We start from the raw sequence: 20116 nt of genomic DNA, 5'->3' as shown, positions 1-20116 counted from the left end.
CAGTGCCTGTACACCACCAGCCTGGAGCAGAACGCCGTGTCAGTGAGCTTCTAGCCCACCGCACGGCACCTGCTGATAGCCGTGTGCTTGTTGTTCCAGGCGTGTACAGCCTGCTGCCCGAGAGCCATGGCCAGTGCCTGTACACCACCAGCCTGGAGCAGAACGCCGTGTCAGTGAGCTTCTAGCCCACGCACGGCACCTGCTGATAGCCGTGTGCTATATGTTCCAGGCGTGTACAGCCTGCTGCCCGAGAGCCGTGGCCATTGCCTGTACACCACCAGCCTGGAGCAGAACGCCGTGTCAGTGAGCTTCTAGCCCACGCACGGCACCTGCTGATAGCCGTGTGCTTGTTGTTCCAGGCGTGTACAGCCTGCTGCCCGAGAGCCGTGGCCATTGCCTGTACACCACCAGCCTGGAGCAGAACGCCGTGTCAGTGAGCTTCTAGCCCACCGCACGGCACCTGCTGATAGCCGTGTGCTTGTTGTTCCAGGCGTGTACAGCCTGCTGCCCGAGAGCCGTGGCCATTGCCTGTACACCACCAGCCTGGAGCAGAACGCCGTGTCAGTGAGCTTCTAGCCCACCGCACGGCACCTGCTGATAGCCGTGTGCTTGTTGTTCCAGGCGTGTACAGCCTGCTGCCCGAGAGCCGTGGCCATTGCCTGTACACCACCAGCCTGGAGCAGAACGCCGTGTCAGTGAGCTTCTAGCCCACGCACGGCACCTGCTGATAGCCGTGTGCTTGTTGTTCCAGGCGTGTACAGCCTGCTGCCCGAGAGCCGTGGCCAGTGCCTGTACACCACCAGCCTGGAGCAGAACGCCGTGTCAGTGAGCTTCTAGCCCACCGCACGGCACCTGCTGATAGCCGTGTGCTTGTTGTTCCAGGCGTGTACAGCCTGCTGCCCGAGAGCCATGGCCAGTGCCTGTACACCACCAGCCTGGAGCAGAACGTCGTGTCAGTGAGCTTCTAGCCCACCGCACGGCACCTGCTGATAGCCGTGTACTTGTTTTTTCCGGCGTGTACAGCCTGCTGCCCGAGAGCCGTGGCCATTGCCTGTACACCACCAGCCTGGAGCAGAACGCCGTGTCAGTGAGCTTCTAGCCCACGCACGGCACCTGCTGATAGCCGTGTGCTTGTTGTTCCAGGCGTGTACAGCCTGCTGCCCGAGAGCCGTGGCCAGTGCCTGTACACCACCAGCCTGGAGCAGAACGCCGTGTCAGTGAGCTTCTAGCCCACCGCACTGCACCTGCTGATAGCCGTGTGCTTGTTGTTCCAGGCGTGTACAGCCTGCTGCCCGAGAGCCGTGGCCATTGCCTGTACACCACCAGCCTGGAGCAGAACGCCGTGTCAGTGAGCTTCTAGCCCACGCACGGCACCTGCTGATAGCCGTGTGCTTGTTGTTCCAGGCGTGTACAGCCTGCTGCCCGAGAGCCGTGGCCATTGCCTGTACACCACCAGCCTGGAGCAGTACGCCGTGTCAGTGAGCTTCTAGCCCACGCACGGCACCTGCTGATAGCCGTGTGCTTGTTGTTCCAGGCGTGTACAGCCTGCTGCCCGAGAGCCGTGGCCATTGCCTGTACACCACCAGCCTGGAGCAGAACGCCGTGTCAGTGAGCTTCTAGCCCACCGCACGGCACCTGCTGCTAGCCGTGTGCTTGTTGTTCCAGGCGTGTACAGCCTGCTGCCCGAGAGCCGTGGCCATTGCCTGTACACCACCAGCCTGGAGCAGAACGCCGTGTCAGTGAGCTTCTAGCCCACGCACGGCACCTGCTGATAGCCGTGTGCTTGTTGTTCCAGGCGTGTACAGCCTGCTGCCCGAGAGCCGTGGCCATTGCCTGTACACCACCAGCCTGGAGCAGAACGCCGTGTCAGTGAGCTTCTAGCCCACCGCACGGCACCTGCTGATAGCCGTGTGCTTGTTGTTCCAGGCGTGTACAGCCTGCTGCCTGAGAGCCGTGGCCATTGCCTGTACACCACCAGCCTGGAGCAGAACGCCGTGTCAGTGAGCTTCTAGCCCACGCACGGCACCTGCTGATAGCCGTGTGCTTGTTGTTCCAGGCGTGTACAGCCTGCTGCCCGAGAGCCGTGGCCAGTGCCTGTACACCACCAGCCTGGAGCAGAACGCCGTGTCAGTGAGCTTCTAGCCCACCGCACGGCACCTGCTGATAGCTGTGTGCTTGTTGTTCCAGGCGTGTACAGCCTGCTGCCCGAGAGCCATGGCCAGTGCCTGTACACCACCAGCCTGGAGCAGAACGCCGTGTCAGTGAGCTTCTAGCCCACCGCACGGCACCTGCTGATAGCCGTGTGCTTGTTGTTCCAGGCGTGTACAGCCTGCTGCCCGAGAGCCGTGGCCATTGCCTGTACACCACCAGCCTGGAGCAGAACGCCGTGTCAGTGAGCTTCTAGCCCACCGCACGGCACCTGCTGATAGCCGTGTGCTTGTTGTTCCAGGCGTGTACAGCCTGCTGCCCGAGAGCCGTGGCCATTGCCTGTACACCACCAGCCTGGAGCAGAACGCCGTGTCAGTGAGATTCTAGCCCACGCACGGCACCTGCTGATAGCCGTGTGCTTGTTGTTCCAGGCGTGTACAGCCTGCTGCCCGAGAGCCGTGGCCAGTGCCTGTACACCACCAGCCTGGAGCAGAACGCCGTGTCAGTGAGCTTCTAGCCCACCGCACGGCACCTGCTGATAGCCGTGTGCTTGTTGTTCCAGGCGTGTACAGCCTGCTGCCCGAGAGCCGTGGCCAGTGCCTGTACACCACCAGCCTGGAGCAGAACGCCGTGTCAGTGAGCTTCTAGCCCACCGCACGGCACCTGCTGATAGCCGTGTGCTTGTTGTTCCAGGCGTGTACAGCTTGCTGCCCGAGAGCCGTGGCCAGTGCCTGTACACCACCAGCCTGGAGCAGAACGCCGTGTCAGTGAGCTTCTAGCCCACGCACGGCACCTGCTGATAGCCGTGTGCTTGTTGTTCCAGGCGTGTACAGCCTGCTGCCCGAGAGCCGTGGCCAGTGCCTGTACACCACCAGCCTGGAGCAGAACGCCGTGTCAGTGAGCTTCTAGCCCACGCACGGCACCTGCTGATAGCCGTGTGCGTGTTGTTCCAGGCGTGTACAGCCTGCTGCCCGAGAGCCGTGGCCAGTGCCTGTACACCACCAGCCTGGAGCAGAACGCCGTGTCAGTGAGCCTCTAGCCCACGCACGGCACCTGCTGATAGCCGTGTGCTTGTTCCATGCGTGTACAGCCTGCTGCCCGAGAGCCGTGGCCAGTGCCTGTACACCACCAGCCTGGAGCAGAACGCCGTGTCAGTGAGCTTCTAGCCCACGCACGGCACCTGCTGATAGCCGTGTGCTTGTTCCAGGCGTGTACAGCCTGCTGCCCGAGAGCCGTGGCCAGTGCCTGTACACCACCAGCCTGGAGCAGAACGCCGTGTCAGTGAGCTTCTAGCCCACCGCACGGCACCTGCTGATAGCCGTGTGCTTGTTGTTCCAGGCGTGTACAGCCTGCTGCCCGAGAGCCGTGGCCAGTGCCTGTACACCACCAGCCTGGAGCAGAACGCCGTGTCAGTGAGCTTCTAGCCCACCGCACGGCACCTGCTGATAGCCGTGTGCTTGTTCCAGGCGTGTACAGCCTGCTGCCCGAGAGCCGTGGCCAGTGCCTGTACACCACCAGCCTGGAGCAGAACGCCGTGTCAGTGAGCATCTAGCCCACGCACGGCACCTGCTGATAGCCGTGTGCTTGTTGTTCCAGGCGTGTACAGCCTGCTGCCCGAGAGCCGTGGCCAGTGCCTGTACACCACCAGCCTGGAGCAGAACGCCGTGTCAGTGAGCATCTAGCCCACGCACGGCACCTGCTGATAGCCGTGTGCTTGTTGTTCCAGGCGTGTACAGCCTGCTGCCCGAGAGCCGTGGCCAGTGCCTGTACACCACCAGCCTGGAGCAGAACGCCGTGTCAGTGAGCTTCTAGCCCACGCACGGCACCTGCTGATAGCCGTGTGCTTGTTCCAGGCGTGTACAGCCTGCTGCCCGAGAGCCGTGGCCAGTGCCTGTACACCACCAGCCTGGAGCAGAACGCCGTGTCAGTGAGCATCTAGCCCACGCACGGCACCTGCTGATAGCCGTGTGCTTGTTCCAGGCGTGTACAGCCTGCTGCCCGAGAGCCGTGGCCAGTGCCTGTACACCACCAGCCTGGAGCAGAACGCCGTGTCAGTGAGCATCTAGCCCACGCACGGCACCTGCTGATAGCCGTGTGCTTGTTGTTCCAGGCGTGTACAGCCTGCTGCCCGAGAGCCGTGGCCAGTGCCTGTACACCACCAGCCTGGAGCAGAACGCCGTGTCAGTGAGCTTCTAGCCCACGCACGGCACCTGCTGATAGCCGTGTGCTTGTTCCAGGCGTGTACAGCCTGCTGCCCGAGAGCCGTGGCCAGTGCCTGTACACCACCAGCCTGGAGCAGAACGCCGTGTCAGTGAGCTTCTAGCCCACGCACGGCACCTGCTGATAGCCGTGTGCGTGTTGTTCCAGGCGTGTACAGCCTGCTGCCCGAGAGCCGTGGCCAGTGCCTGTACACCACCAGCCTGGAGCAGAACGCCGTGTCAGTGAGCTTCTAGCCCACGCACGGCACCTGCTGATAGCCGTGTGCGTGTTGTTCCAGGCGTGTACAGCCTGCTGCCCGAGAGCCGTGGCCAGTGCCTGTACACCACCAGCCTGGAGCAGAACGCCGTGTCAGTGAGCTTCTAGCCCACCGCACGGCACCTGCTGATAGCCGTGTGCTTGTTTTTCCAGGCGTGTACAGCCTGCTGCCCGAGAGCCGTGGCCAGTGCCTGTACACCACCAGCCTGGAGCAGAACGCCGTGTCAGTGAGCTTCTAGCCCACGCACGGCACCTGCTGATAGCCGTGTGCGTGTTGTTCCAGGCGTGTACAGCCTGCTGCCCGAGAGCCGTGGCCAGTGCCTGTACACCACCAGCCTGGAGCAGAACGCCGTGTCAGTGAGCTTCTAGCCCACGCACGGCACCTGCTGATAGCCGTGTGCGTGTTGTTCCAGGCGTGTACAGCCTGCTGCCCGAGAGCCGTGGCCAGTGCCTGTACACCACCAGCCTGGAGCAGAACGCCGTGTCAGTGAGCTTCTAGCCCACGCACGGCACCTGCTGATAGCCGTGTGCTTGTTCCAGGCGTGTACAGCCTGCTGCCCGAGAGCCGTGGCCAGTGCCTGTACACCACCAGCCTGGAGCAGAACGCCGTGTCAGTGAGCTTCTAGCCCACGCACGGCACCTGCTGATAGCCGTGTGCTTGTTCCAGGCGTGTACAGCCTGCTGCCCGAGAGCCGTGGCCAGTGCCTGTACACCACCAGCCTGGAGCAGAACGCCGTGTCAGTGAGCTTCTAGCCCACGCACGGCACCTGCTGATAGCCGTGTGCTTGTTCCAGGCGTGTACAGCCTGCTGCCCGAGAGCCGTGGCCAGTGCCTGTACACCACCAGCCTGGAGCAGAACGCCGTGTCAGTGAGCTTCTAGCCCACGCACGGCACCTGCTGATAGCCGTGTGCTTGTTCCAGGCGTGTACAGCCTGCTGCCCGAGAGCCGTGGCCAGTGCCTGTACACCACCAGCCTGGAGCAGAACGCCGTGTCAGTGAGCTTCTAGCCCACGCACGGCACCTGCTGATAGCCGTGTGCGTGTTGTTCCAGGCGTGTACAGCCTGCTGCCCGAGAGCCGTGGCCAGTGCCTGTACACCACCAGCCTGGAGCAGAACGCCGTGTCAGTGAGCTTCTAGCCCACGCACGGCACCTGCTGATAGCCGTGTGCGTGTTGTTCCAGGCGTGTACAGCCTGCTGCCCGAGAGCCGTGGCCAGTGCCTGTACACCACCAGCCTGGAGCAGAACGCCGTGTCAGTGAGCTTCTAGCCCACGCACGGCACCTGCTGATAGCCGTGTGCGTGTTGTTCCAGGCGTGTACAGCCTGCTGCCCGAGAGCCATGGCCAGTGCCTGTACACCACCAGCCTGGAGCAGAACGCCGTGTCAGTGAGCTTCTAGCCCACCGCACGGCACCTGCTGATAGCCGTGTGCGTGTTGTTCCAGGCGTGTACAGCCTGCTGCCCGAGAGCCGTGGCCAGTGCCTGTACACCACCAGCCTGGAGCAGAACGCCGTGTCAGTGAGCTTCTAGCCCACGCACGGCACCTGCTGATAGCCGTGTGCTTGTTCCAGGCGTGTACAGCCTGCTGCCCGAGAGCCGTGGCCAGTGCCTGTACACCACCAGCCTGGAGCAGAACGCCGTGTCAGTGAGCTTCTAGCCCACGCACGGCACCTGCTGATAGCCGTGTGCTTGTTCCAGGCGTGTACAGCCTGCTGCCCGAGAGCCGTGGCCAGTGCCTGTACACCACCAGCCTGGAGCAGAACGCCGTGTCAGTGAGCTTCTAGCCCACGCACGGCACCTGCTGATAGCCGTGTGCGTGTTGTTCCAGGCGTGTACAGCCTGCTGCCCGAGAGCCGTGGCCAGTGCCTGTACACCACCAGCCTGGAGCAGAACGCCGTGTCAGTGAGCTTCTAGCCCACGCACGGCACCTGCTGATAGCCGTGTGCGTGTTGTTCCAGGCGTGTACAGCCTGCTGCCCGAGAGCCGTGGCCAGTGCCTGTACACCACCAGCCTGGAGCAGAACGCCGTGTCAGTGAGCTTCTAGCCCACGCACGGCACCTGCTGATAGCCGTGTGCGTGTTGTTCCAGGCGTGTACAGCCTGCTGCCCGAGAGCCATGGCCAGTGCCTGTACACCACCAGCCTGGAGCAGAACGCCGTGTCAGTGAGCTTCTAGCCCACCGCACGGCACCTGCTGATAGCCGTGTGCTTGTTGTTCCAGGCGTGTACAGCCTGCTGCCCGAGAGCCGTGGCCAGTGCCTGTACACCACCAGCCTGGAGCAGAACGCCGTGTCAGTGAGCTTCTAGCCCACGCACGGCACCTGCTGATAGCCGTGTGCGTGTTGTTCCAGGCGTGTACAGCCTGCTGCCCGAGAGCCGTGGCCAGTGCCTGTACACCACCAGCCTGGAGCAGAACGCCGTGTCAGTGAGCTTCTAGCCCACGCACGGCACCTGCTGATAGCCGTGTGCGTGTTGTTCCAGGCGTGTACAGCCTGCTGCCCGAGAGCCGTGGCCAGTGCCTGTACACCACCAGCCTGGAGCAGAACGCCGTGTCAGTGAGCTTCTAGCCCACGCACGGCACCTGCTGATAGCCGTGTGCGTGTTGTTCCAGGCGTGTACAGCCTGCTGCCCGAGAGCCATGGCCAGTGCCTGTACACCACCAGCCTGGAGCAGAACGCCGTGTCAGTGAGCTTCTAGCCCACGCACGGCACCTGCTGATAGCCGTGTGCTTGTTGTTCCAGGCGTGTACAGCCTGCTGCCCGAGAGCCGTGGCCAGTGCCTGTACACCACCAGCCTGGAGCAGAACGCCGTGTCAGTGAGCTTCTAGCCCACGCACGGCACCTGCTGATAGCCGTGTGCTTGTTGTTCCAGGCGTGTACAGCCTGCTGCCCGAGAGCCGTGGCCAGTGCCTGTACACCACCAGCCTGGAGCAGAACGCCGTGTCAGTGAGCTTCTAGCCCACGCACGGCACCTGCTGATAGCCGTGTGCTTGTTCCAGGCGTGTACAGCCTGCTGCCCGAGAGCCGTGGCCAGTGCCTGTACACCACCAGCCTGGAGCAGAACGCCGTGTCAGTGAGCTTCTAGCCCACGCACGGCACCTGCTGATAGCCGTGTGCTTGTTGTTCCAGGCGTGTACAGCCTGCTGCCCGAGAGCCGTGGCCAGTGCCTGTACACCACCAGCCTGGAGCAGAACGCCGTGTCAGTGAGCTTCTAGCCCACCGCACGGCACCTGCTGATAGCCGTGTGCTTGTTGTTCCAGGCGTGTACAGCTTGCTGCCCGAGAGCCGTGGCCAGTGCCTGTACACCACCAGCCTGGAGCAGAACGCCGTGTCAGTGAGCTTCTAGCCCACGCACGGCACCTGCTGATAGCCGTGTGCTTGTTGTTCCAGGCGTGTACAGCCTGCTGCCCGAGAGCCGTGGCCAGTGCCTGTACACCACCAGCCTGGAGCAGAACGCCGTGTCAGTGAGCTTCTAGCCCACGCACGGCACCTGCTGATAGCCGTGTGCTTGTTGTTCCAGGCGTGTACAGCCTGCTGCCCGAGAGCCGTGGCCAGTGCCTGTACACCACCAGCCTGGAGCAGAACGCCGTGTCAGTGAGCTTCTAGCCCACGCACGGCACCTGCTGATAGCCGTGTGCTTGTTGTTCCAGGCGTGTACAGCCTGCTGCCCGAGAGCCGTGGCCATTGCCTGTACACCACCAGCCTGGAGCAGAACGCCGTGTCAGTGAGCTTCTAGCCCACGCACGGCACCTGCTGATAGCCGTGTGCTTGTTGTTCCAGGCGTGAACAGCCTGCTGCCCGAGAGCCGTGGCCAGTGCCTGTACACCACCAGCCTGGAGCAGAACGCCGTGTCAGTGAGCTTCTAGCCCACGCACGGCACCTGCTGATAGCCGTGTGCTTGTTGTTCCAGGCGTGTACAGCCTGCTGCCCGAGAGCCGTGGCCAATGCCTGTACACCACCAGCCTGGAGCAGAACGCCGTGTCAGTGAGCTTCTAGCCCACCGCACGGCACCTGCTGATAGCCGTGTGCTTGTTGTTCCAGGCGTGTACAGCCTGCTGCCCGAGAGCCATGGCCAGTGCCTGTACACCACCAGCCTGGAGCAGAACGCCGTGTCAGTGAGCTTCTAGCCCACCGCACGGCACCTGCTGATAGCCGTGTGCTTGTTGTTCCAGGCGTGTACAGCCTGCTGCCCGAGAGCCATGGCCAGTGCCTGTACACCACCAGCCTGGAGCAGAACGCCGTGTCAGTGAGCTTCTAGCCCACGCACGGCACCTGCTGATAGCCGTGTGCTATATGTTCCAGGCGTGTACAGCCTGCTGCCCGAGAGCCGTGGCCATTGCCTGTACACCACCAGCCTGGAGCAGAACGCCGTGTCAGTGAGCTTCTAGCCCACGCACGGCACCTGCTGATAGCCGTGTGCTTGTTGTTCCAGGCGTGTACAGCCTGCTGCCCGAGAGCCGTGGCCATTGCCTGTACACCACCAGCCTGGAGCAGAACGCCGTGTCAGTGAGCTTCTAGCCCACCGCACGGCACCTGCTGATAGCCGTGTGCTTGTTGTTCCAGGCGTGTACAGCCTGCTGCCCGAGAGCCGTGGCCATTGCCTGTACACCACCAGCCTGGAGCAGAACGCCGTGTCAGTGAGCTTCTAGCCCACCGCACGGCACCTGCTGATAGCCGTGTGCTTGTTGTTCCAGGCGTGTACAGCCTGCTGCCCGAGAGCCGTGGCCATTGCCTGTACACCACCAGCCTGGAGCAGAACGCCGTGTCAGTGAGCTTCTAGCCCACGCACGGCACCTGCTGATAGCCGTGTGCTTGTTGTTCCAGGCGTGTACAGCCTGCTGCCCGAGAGCCGTGGCCAGTGCCTGTACACCACCAGCCTGGAGCAGAACGCCGTGTCAGTGAGCTTCTAGCCCACCGCACGGCACCTGCTGATAGCCGTGTGCTTGTTGTTCCAGGCGTGTACAGCCTGCTGCCCGAGAGCCATGGCCAGTGCCTGTACACCACCAGCCTGGAGCAGAACGTCGTGTCAGTGAGCTTCTAGCCCACCGCACGGCACCTGCTGATAGCCGTGTACTTGTTTTTTCCGGCGTGTACAGCCTGCTGCCCGAGAGCCGTGGCCATTGCCTGTACACCACCAGCCTGGAGCAGAACGCCGTGTCAGTGAGCTTCTAGCCCACGCACGGCACCTGCTGATAGCCGTGTGCTTGTTGTTCCAGGCGTGTACAGCCTGCTGCCCGAGAGCCGTGGCCAGTGCCTGTACACCACCAGCCTGGAGCAGAACGCCGTGTCAGTGAGCTTCTAGCCCACCGCACTGCACCTGCTGATAGCCGTGTGCTTGTTGTTCCAGGCGTGTACAGCCTGCTGCCCGAGAGCCGTGGCCATTGCCTGTACACCACCAGCCTGGAGCAGAACGCCGTGTCAGTGAGCTTCTAGCCCACGCACGGCACCTGCTGATAGCCGTGTGCTTGTTGTTCCAGGCGTGTACAGCCTGCTGCCCGAGAGCCGTGGCCATTGCCTGTACACCACCAGCCTGGAGCAGTACGCCGTGTCAGTGAGCTTCTAGCCCACGCACGGCACCTGCTGATAGCCGTGTGCTTGTTGTTCCAGGCGTGTACAGCCTGCTGCCCGAGAGCCGTGGCCATTGCCTGTACACCACCAGCCTGGAGCAGAACGCCGTGTCAGTGAGCTTCTAGCCCACCGCACGGCACCTGCTGCTAGCCGTGTGCTTGTTGTTCCAGGCGTGTACAGCCTGCTGCCCGAGAGCCGTGGCCATTGCCTGTACACCACCAGCCTGGAGCAGAACGCCGTGTCAGTGAGCTTCTAGCCCACGCACGGCACCTGCTGATAGCCGTGTGCTTGTTGTTCCAGGCGTGTACAGCCTGCTGCCCGAGAGCCGTGGCCATTGCCTGTACACCACCAGCCTGGAGCAGAACGCCGTGTCAGTGAGCTTCTAGCCCACCGCACGGCACCTGCTGATAGCCGTGTGCTTGTTGTTCCAGGCGTGTACAGCCTGCTGCCTGAGAGCCGTGGCCATTGCCTGTACACCACCAGCCTGGAGCAGAACGCCGTGTCAGTGAGCTTCTAGCCCACGCACGGCACCTGCTGATAGCCGTGTGCTTGTTGTTCCAGGCGTGTACAGCCTGCTGCCCGAGAGCCGTGGCCAGTGCCTGTACACCACCAGCCTGGAGCAGAACGCCGTGTCAGTGAGCTTCTAGCCCACCGCACGGCACCTGCTGATAGCTGTGTGCTTGTTGTTCCAGGCGTGTACAGCCTGCTGCCCGAGAGCCATGGCCAGTGCCTGTACACCACCAGCCTGGAGCAGAACGCCGTGTCAGTGAGCTTCTAGCCCACCGCACGGCACCTGCTGATAGCCGTGTGCTTGTTGTTCCAGGCGTGTACAGCCTGCTGCCCGAGAGCCGTGGCCATTGCCTGTACACCACCAGCCTGGAGCAGAACGCCGTGTCAGTGAGCTTCTAGCCCACCGCACGGCACCTGCTGATAGCCGTGTGCTTGTTGTTCCAGGCGTGTACAGCCTGCTGCCCGAGAGCCGTGGCCATTGCCTGTACACCACCAGCCTGGAGCAGAACGCCGTGTCAGTGAGATTCTAGCCCACGCACGGCACCTGCTGATAGCCGTGTGCTTGTTGTTCCAGGCGTGTACAGCCTGCTGCCCGAGAGCCGTGGCCAGTGCCTGTACACCACCAGCCTGGAGCAGAACGCCGTGTCAGTGAGCTTCTAGCCCACCGCACGGCACCTGCTGATAGCCGTGTGCTTGTTGTTCCAGGCGTGTACAGCCTGCTGCCCGAGAGCCGTGGCCAGTGCCTGTACACCACCAGCCTGGAGCAGAACGCCGTGTCAGTGAGCTTCTAGCCCACCGCACGGCACCTGCTGATAGCCGTGTGCTTGTTGTTCCAGGCGTGTACAGCTTGCTGCCCGAGAGCCGTGGCCAGTGCCTGTACACCACCAGCCTGGAGCAGAACGCCGTGTCAGTGAGCTTCTAGCCCACGCACGGCACCTGCTGATAGCCGTGTGCTTGTTGTTCCAGGCGTGTACAGCCTGCTGCCCGAGAGCCGTGGCCAGTGCCTGTACACCACCAGCCTGGAGCAGAACGCCGTGTCAGTGAGCTTCTAGCCCACGCACGGCACCTGCTGATAGCCGTGTGCGTGTTGTTCCAGGCGTGTACAGCCTGCTGCCCGAGAGCCGTGGCCAGTGCCTGTACACCACCAGCCTGGAGCAGAACGCCGTGTCAGTGAGCCTCTAGCCCACGCACGGCACCTGCTGATAGCCGTGTGCTTGTTCCATGCGTGTACAGCCTGCTGCCCGAGAGCCGTGGCCAGTGCCTGTACACCACCAGCCTGGAGCAGAACGCCGTGTCAGTGAGCTTCTAGCCCACGCACGGCACCTGCTGATAGCCGTGTGCTTGTTCCAGGCGTGTACAGCCTGCTGCCCGAGAGCCGTGGCCAGTGCCTGTACACCACCAGCCTGGAGCAGAACGCCGTGTCAGTGAGCTTCTAGCCCACCGCACGGCACCTGCTGATAGCCGTGTGCTTGTTGTTCCAGGCGTGTACAGCCTGCTGCCCGAGAGCCGTGGCCAGTGCCTGTACACCACCAGCCTGGAGCAGAACGCCGTGTCAGTGAGCTTCTAGCCCACCGCACGGCACCTGCTGATAGCCGTGTGCTTGTTCCAGGCGTGTACAGCCTGCTGCCCGAGAGCCGTGGCCAGTGCCTGTACACCACCAGCCTGGAGCAGAACGCCGTGTCAGTGAGCATCTAGCCCACGCACGGCACCTGCTGATAGCCGTGTGCTTGTTGTTCCAGGCGTGTACAGCCTGCTGCCCGAGAGCCGTGGCCAGTGCCTGTACACCACCAGCCTGGAGCAGAACGCCGTGTCAGTGAGCATCTAGCCCACGCACGGCACCTGCTGATAGCCGTGTGCTTGTTGTTCCAGGCGTGTACAGCCTGCTGCCCGAGAGCCGTGGCCAGTGCCTGTACACCACCAGCCTGGAGCAGAACGCCGTGTCAGTGAGCTTCTAGCCCACGCACGGCACCTGCTGATAGCCGTGTGCTTGTTCCAGGCGTGTACAGCCTGCTGCCCGAGAGCCGTGGCCAGTGCCTGTACACCACCAGCCTGGAGCAGAACGCCGTGTCAGTGAGCATCTAGCCCACGCACGGCACCTGCTGATAGCCGTGTGCTTGTTCCAGGCGTGTACAGCCTGCTGCCCGAGAGCCGTGGCCAGTGCCTGTACACCACCAGCCTGGAGCAGAACGCCGTGTCAGTGAGCATCTAGCCCACGCACGGCACCTGCTGATAGCCGTGTGCTTGTTGTTCCAGGCGTGTACAGCCTGCTGCCCGAGAGCCGTGGCCAGTGCCTGTACACCACCAGCCTGGAGCAGAACGCCGTGTCAGTGAGCTTCTAGCCCACGCACGGCACCTGCTGATAGCCGTGTGCTTGTTCCAGGCGTGTACAGCCTGCTGCCCGAGAGCCGTGGCCAGTGCCTGTACACCACCAGCCTGGAGCAGAACGCCGTGTCAGTGAGCTTCTAGCCCACGCACGGCACCTGCTGATAGCCGTGTGCGTGTTGTTCCAGGCGTGTACAGCCTGCTGCCCGAGAGCCGTGGCCAGTGCCTGTACACCACCAGCCTGGAGCAGAACGCCGTGTCAGTGAGCTTCTAGCCCACGCACGGCACCTGCTGATAGCCGTGTGCGTGTTGTTCCAGGCGTGTACAGCCTGCTGCCCGAGAGCCGTGGCCAGTGCCTGTACACCACCAGCCTGGAGCAGAACGCCGTGTCAGTGAGCTTCTAGCCCACCGCACGGCACCTGCTGATAGCCGTGTGCTTGTTTTTCCAGGCGTGTACAGCCTGCTGCCCGAGAGCCGTGGCCAGTGCCTGTACACCACCAGCCTGGAGCAGAACGCCGTGTCAGTGAGCTTCTAGCCCACGCACGGCACCTGCTGATAGCCGTGTGCGTGTTGTTCCAGGCGTGTACAGCCTGCTGCCCGAGAGCCGTGGCCAGTGCCTGTACACCACCAGCCTGGAGCAGAACGCCGTGTCAGTGAGCTTCTAGCCCACGCACGGCACCTGCTGATAGCCGTGTGCGTGTTGTTCCAGGCGTGTACAGCCTGCTGCCCGAGAGCCGTGGCCAGTGCCTGTACACCACCAGCCTGGAGCAGAACGCCGTGTCAGTGAGCTTCTAGCCCACGCACGGCACCTGCTGATAGCCGTGTGCTTGTTCCAGGCGTGTACAGCCTGCTGCCCGAGAGCCGTGGCCAGTGCCTGTACACCACCAGCCTGGAGCAGAACGCCGTGTCAGTGAGCTTCTAGCCCACGCACGGCACCTGCTGATAGCCGTGTGCTTGTTCCAGGCGTGTACAGCCTGCTGCCCGAGAGCCGTGGCCAGTGCCTGTACACCACCAGCCTGGAGCAGAACGCCGTGTCAGTGAGCTTCTAGCCCACGCACGGCACCTGCTGATAGCCGTGTGCTTGTTCCAGGCGTGTACAGCCTGCTGCCCGAGAGCCGTGGCCAGTGCCTGTACACCACCAGCCTGGAGCAGAACGCCGTGTCAGTGAGCTTCTAGCCCACGCACGGCACCTGCTGATAGCCGTGTGCTTGTTCCAGGCGTGTACAGCCTGCTGCCCGAGAGCCGTGGCCAGTGCCTGTACACCACCAGCCTGGAGCAGAACGCCGTGTCAGTGAGCTTCTAGCCCACGCACGGCACCTGCTGATAGCCGTGTGCGTGTTGTTCCAGGCGTGTACAGCCTGCTGCCCGAGAGCCGTGGCCAGTGCCTGTACACCACCAGCCTGGAGCAGAACGCCGTGTCAGTGAGCTTCTAGCCCACGCACGGCACCTGCTGATAGCCGTGTGCGTGTTGTTCCAGGCGTGTACAGCCTGCTGCCCGAGAGCCGTGGCCAGTGCCTGTACACCACCAGCCTGGAGCAGAACGCCGTGTCAGTGAGCTTCTAGCCCACGCACGGCACCTGCTGATAGCCGTGTGCGTGTTGTTCCAGGCGTGTACAGCCTGCTGCCCGAGAGCCATGGCCAGTGCCTGTACACCACCAGCCTGGAGCAGAACGCCGTGTCAGTGAGCTTCTAGCCCACCGCACGGCACCTGCTGATAGCCGTGTGCGTGTTGTTCCAGGCGTGTACAGCCTGCTGCCCGAGAGCCGTGGCCAGTGCCTGTACACCACCAGCCTGGAGCAGAACGCCGTGTCAGTGAGCTTCTAGCCCACGCACGGCACCTGCTGATAGCCGTGTGCTTGTTCCAGGCGTGTACAGCCTGCTGCCCGAGAGCCGTGGCCAGTGCCTGTACACCACCAGCCTGGAGCAGAACGCCGTGTCAGTGAGCTTCTAGCCCACGCACGGCACCTGCTGATAGCCGTGTGCTTGTTCCAGGCGTGTACAGCCTGCTGCCCGAGAGCCGTGGCCAGTGCCTGTACACCACCAGCCTGGAGCAGAACGCCGTGTCAGTGAGCTTCTAGCCCACGCACGGCACCTGCTGATAGCCGTGTGCGTGTTGTTCCAGGCGTGTACAGCCTGCTGCCCGAGAGCCGTGGCCAGTGCCTGTACACCACCAGCCTGGAGCAGAACGCCGTGTCAGTGAGCTTCTAGCCCACGCACGGCACCTGCTGATAGCCGTGTGCGTGTTGTTCCAGGCGTGTACAGCCTGCTGCCCGAGAGCCGTGGCCAGTGCCTGTACACCACCAGCCTGGAGCAGAACGCCGTGTCAGTGAGCTTCTAGCCCACGCACGGCACCTGCTGATAGCCGTGTGCGTGTTGTTCCAGGCGTGTACAGCCTGCTGCCCGAGAGCCATGGCCAGTGCCTGTACACCACCAGCCTGGAGCAGAACGCCGTGTCAGTGAGCTTCTAGCCCACCGCACGGCACCTGCTGATAGCCGTGTGCTTGTTGTTCCAGGCGTGTACAGCCTGCTGCCCGAGAGCCGTGGCCAGTGCCTGTACACCACCAGCCTGGAGCAGAACGCCGTGTCAGTGAGCTTCTAGCCCACGCACGGCACCTGCTGATAGCCGTGTGCGTGTTGTTCCAGGCGTGTACAGCCTGCTGCCCGAGAGCCGTGGCCAGTGCCTGTACACCACCAGCCTGGAGCAGAACGCCGTGTCAGTGAGCTTCTAGCCCACGCACGGCACCTGCTGATAGCCGTGTGCGTGTTGTTCCAGGCGTGTACAGCCTGCTGCCCGAGAGCCGTGGCCAGTGCCTGTACACCACCAGCCTGGAGCAGAACGCCGTGTCAGTGAGCTTCTAGCCCACGCACGGCACCTGCTGATAGCCGTGTGCGTGTTGTTCCAGGCGTGTACAGCCTGCTGCCCGAGAGCCATGGCCAGTGCCTGTACACCACCAGCCTGGAGCAGAACGCCGTGTCAGTGAGCTTCTAGCCCACGCACGGCACCTGCTGATAGCCGTGTGCTTGTTGTTCCAGGCGTGTACAGCCTGCTGCCCGAGAGCCGTGGCCAGTGCCTGTACACCACCAGCCTGGAGCAGAACGCCGTGTCAGTGAGCTTCTAGCCCACGCACGGCACCTGCTGATAGCCGTGTGCTTGTTGTTCCAGGCGTGTACAGCCTGCTGCCCGAGAGCCGTGGCCAGTGCCTGTACACCACCAGCCTGGAGCAGAACGCCGTGTCAGTGAGCTTCTAGCCCACGCACGGCACCTGCTGATAGCCGTGTGCTTGTTGTTCCAGGCGTGTACAGCCTGCTGCCCGAGAGCCGTGGCCAGTGCATGTACACCACCAGCCTGGAGCAGAACGCCGTGTCAGTGAGCTTCTAGCCCACCGCACGGCACTTGCTGATAGCCGTGTGCTTGTTGTTCCAGGCGTGTACAGCCTGCTGCCCGAGAGCCGTGGCCAGTGCCTGTACACCACCAGCCTGGAGCAGAACGCCGTGTCAGTGAGCTTCTAGCCCACCGCACGGCACCTGCTGATAGCCGTGTGCTTGTTGTTCCAGGCGTGTACAGCCTGCTGCCCGAGAGCCGTGGCCAGTGCCTGTACACCACCAGCCTGGAGCAGAACGCCGTGTCAGTGAGCTTCTCGCCCACGGCACGGCACCTGCTGATAGGCGTGGCCATCAACCGCGCCACGCTGCTCAGCACAGACTCCAACTCCCTGGCTCGCGTCTACCGGCTGAGCGGTAGCGCGGGCAGCGTGTCGCGTGTGCGCAGCTTCGAGCGCACGCGCGAGCACGCCTACATGAGCATCAACTGTATCCGCTGGCTGCCGGCGGCGGGCCAGGGCTTCGTGTACGGCACCAACACGGGCCAGCTGCGCATCCTGCGCTAGAGCCACCCCTCTCGTGCTGTGTACTTCTCTCTCTAGGTACTCAATAAATACAAATACAATTATTTCTAGTCCATAATTACTGTATAATTTAATTTCTACTTATATTATAAATCAATGAACGCTGGCTGCATGCACGAATAAGCATGACTCATTGTCAAGTTCCACCTGAGCCGACCGTGCAAGAACCGGCGACCACCGTGCGTGAAAATCTTCTATAATATCAGACAGGTTAAGGCTGGCTTTTTAACTAATTGTTCATGATTATATTTTAACAAATTATTTAAATTAAATTTGCAAAAACTGTAAATAATATTTGAAAATTAAAAACTGTGCAATTTTTCATAAATGTTTTCTTATGACGTTATCACGTAAAATTATCGTCCGTAAACCGACCTTACAGACAACCCCCTTTTCTTCTCGCAGAAACATATCGACATGGAGATAGCTTATGGACTGCCAAGTGGCAAAGGCTACTTTTTATGCCCAAAAAAATGCACGGTTCCTTTGAAGATGGATCTGGCACGTGATCCTGTAATTTCCTCTATGTGCCGAAATGGCTGAAACAAGTGCAGTACAAACAGTGAGTGTTTCTCAGTGTCTGCCACACGGTCATAAAGTAAGGTCTGGCAACTTCCTATCCATGGTGGCCAATCACAGTCACCAAAAATATTCCCTGATTTTTCCCTGATTTCCCTGATTAAAAATTCAAAATTTCCCTTATTTTTACAATTACAAAAAAAAACATACTTTTGATAAAATAATATAATATTATAGAAAGAGATTACTCACATTTTAGCACCCTGCTGTATTTTCTTCATTATATACATACGTAAGTTCGTTAAATAACATAATACATTTTAAATATGTCACTTTACATTATAGCATCCCTTTCAATGACCAGCAGTCTGTGTTTTGTTTAATGTCTCTTCACAAATAACAAATAAAAATTAATTAAATACACACTAGCATATCTTGTTACAAATTGCAGCAATTTCAAATGCACACTACAGTTTTCATTTATGATAATGATAAATGATAATGATAAAGCAAACAAGCAAATTGTCAATAAACCAAAATGTTTTCTCCGCAACACATGTATCACAGGAGCATCCTGTTGGAGAAATAAATTTACTTGGTTGAAAACAGGAAGTGAACTGCTAAGAAAATAACAGTAAAGTTTCGTACGTGGATCCTGCATTAGAGATTTTACATTTTCATACTGTGAAGTTGAAGGCTCTTTCTTTTCAGGATCACTACAAAATAATAGCTTTAGTGCCTCCCATTGTTCCAGCACTCTGTCAACTGAATCTAGGAGAGAGAGCCAACGTGTGCTAACATATTTCCAGATTTTGTGTGACTTTGCCCCACATACCTCTTGATACACTTTCAGATTATTCTGGCCTTTTGAACTTTTTTACAAGTAATAGAAAATATTAACCTAAAATGTCTCAATGCTAATTGTTAGCTGTGCACTGGCTTTTTTTTTAGCAGCTAGATAAATGAGGTGACATGAGCAGCCTTGCACAACAATAGCGGAATGTTTTTCTTTAACAAAAACTACCACACCTTTGTTTGTGCCAATCATAGTATTGACATTGTCACATGCAAACGCTACACAATTTTTCCAAGAAATTCCAAATTGTTCAAATTCCTTATTCAGCACAGAGACAATACCATATCCTGTGTTGTCTGTACTCTCAACAAGGGATAACAGTACCGTGCAAATTTTACCTTGTGTTTGTTTTAAAAATGAAACAACTAATGGATAAATCTTCACTGCATTACAATCAGTACTCCCATCGGTAGCTAAAGCAAATGGTCCACTTACTAAAGATTCAACAATTTCACTTTTAGTTTCACCAGTCATATACTCCACTAAGGCAGATGTTTTTGTTCTCGCACAGCTGTATTTCTGTGCAATTTTTGAGTCCGGAAACATAGCTCTATACAAATTACCCGAATGATCGGCTACAACTATCAGTAAATTGTGTTCTACCAGAAAACTTGTAAACAATAACTCTGAGTTTGTTACGTTCGTTTCTTCAGATGTAGCGAAAAACGACGATATAGATTTATTGCTCGTCACGGCTTTAAAATGTTCTGCATGTTTCTTTGATTCAATATGCCGTCTACAGTCATCCCTTCCACCATGTGCAATCGAAAAGTCACACGTGCATACATTACGAAACGTGTGGCGTTCCGAAACATTTTAAAATGACAAGCATGGCCATTCTTTTGAATAGTTTGGTCAAAAGTTCTGAAGAATAGTGTTCTCTTTTTTTGCCCCAGATATACATTGTTCTGTCACACGCTTCCTTTCTACAACCGGCACTGAAGAACACAACACTATCGAGCAACATAAAAAGGTTTCACGTCAGTAGACACGACAAAAAACACTTTGATGAAAAAAATAACTTTGAAGAAAGTAATTAAAACAACACAGGTTAGCCAAAGTACCGTACCAAAATTATCGTGATGTAAGTAGCTAACAAACGATAAGTCCGAGAATATGTACTAGTTGTATCGTACAGCGGACGTATTACCGTACCATTTCTATTACAAAACACAAGAATTAATCTACTTATTTCGACAGTACATGCGCACATTTATTACGTAGAGACCCCGAAAAATGGTGAAGTGCGAAATTCACGAAATAACGCGAAAATTTCATACTTTAAACGAATTTGCGACTTTCCTTTGATTTCGACATAGTCGCAAAATTCACGAATTTTCGCGCGGAATTCACGAATTTTCACGCGAAATTCATGCTTTTTCGTACAAAATAAAGTCCTTATGTCGCAAGTTCTATTTATTTACACCATCATAAACATAGGCGTGAAATAAACATAGACTGAAAGACTAGTGCCATGATATTATCTTCGTTTTGACACGTTACTGAAATCCACGTATTTTTATTACTCTGTTTACAAGCAGTAAATAATGCCATCGCAAATGAAAACAAAATGTAACAAATGTCAACAATTAATATGTGCGCACTACCAACATAACAAAATTGACTGTCCACAGTTTTCATGTTTTGAATAATGGTCGTTTCTGCCGCAAAGCGCACTGGTGTCGATTTTTCTAACCTAATTTAATCGCATGGAGCTAAGATGGCAGTCATTTTTACGTGCACATATCTATGAGTGTTTACAAATATCATCCACATTTTGTAAGTTTTGTAATACAATTGAATTTATGGCTAAGATGC

General features: G+C 58.7%; 1 protein-coding gene across 6 annotated transcripts in view; it reads left to right on the top strand.

Moving 5' to 3' along the window:
* LOC134535704 (uncharacterized) overlaps positions 1-16967 on the top strand; it is a 264594-nt gene extending 247627 nt beyond the window's left edge. For 5 of the 6 annotated variants that reach the window (XM_063374904.1, XM_063374902.1, XM_063374905.1 and 2 more), the window contains exon 17: positions 16574-16967. In XM_063374904.1, the coding sequence (XP_063230974.1) occupies positions 16574-16905 (332 nt within the window). In that variant the 3' untranslated portion in view covers positions 16906-16967. Of the gene's footprint in view, positions 1-16311; positions 16469-16573 lie in introns of those variants that run through there. The other variant, XM_063374906.1, reaches the window with a different exon arrangement.
* The last annotated feature ends 3149 nt before the right edge of the window (positions 16968-20116 follow it).

This window comes from Bacillus rossius, chromosome 10 (genome assembly GCF_032445375.1).
Source record: "Bacillus rossius redtenbacheri isolate Brsri chromosome 10, Brsri_v3, whole genome shotgun sequence".
NCBI classification, from domain to species: Eukaryota; Metazoa; Arthropoda; class Insecta; order Phasmatodea; family Bacillidae; genus Bacillus; species Bacillus rossius.
This window is presented reverse-complemented; position numbering and strand designations above follow the sequence as displayed.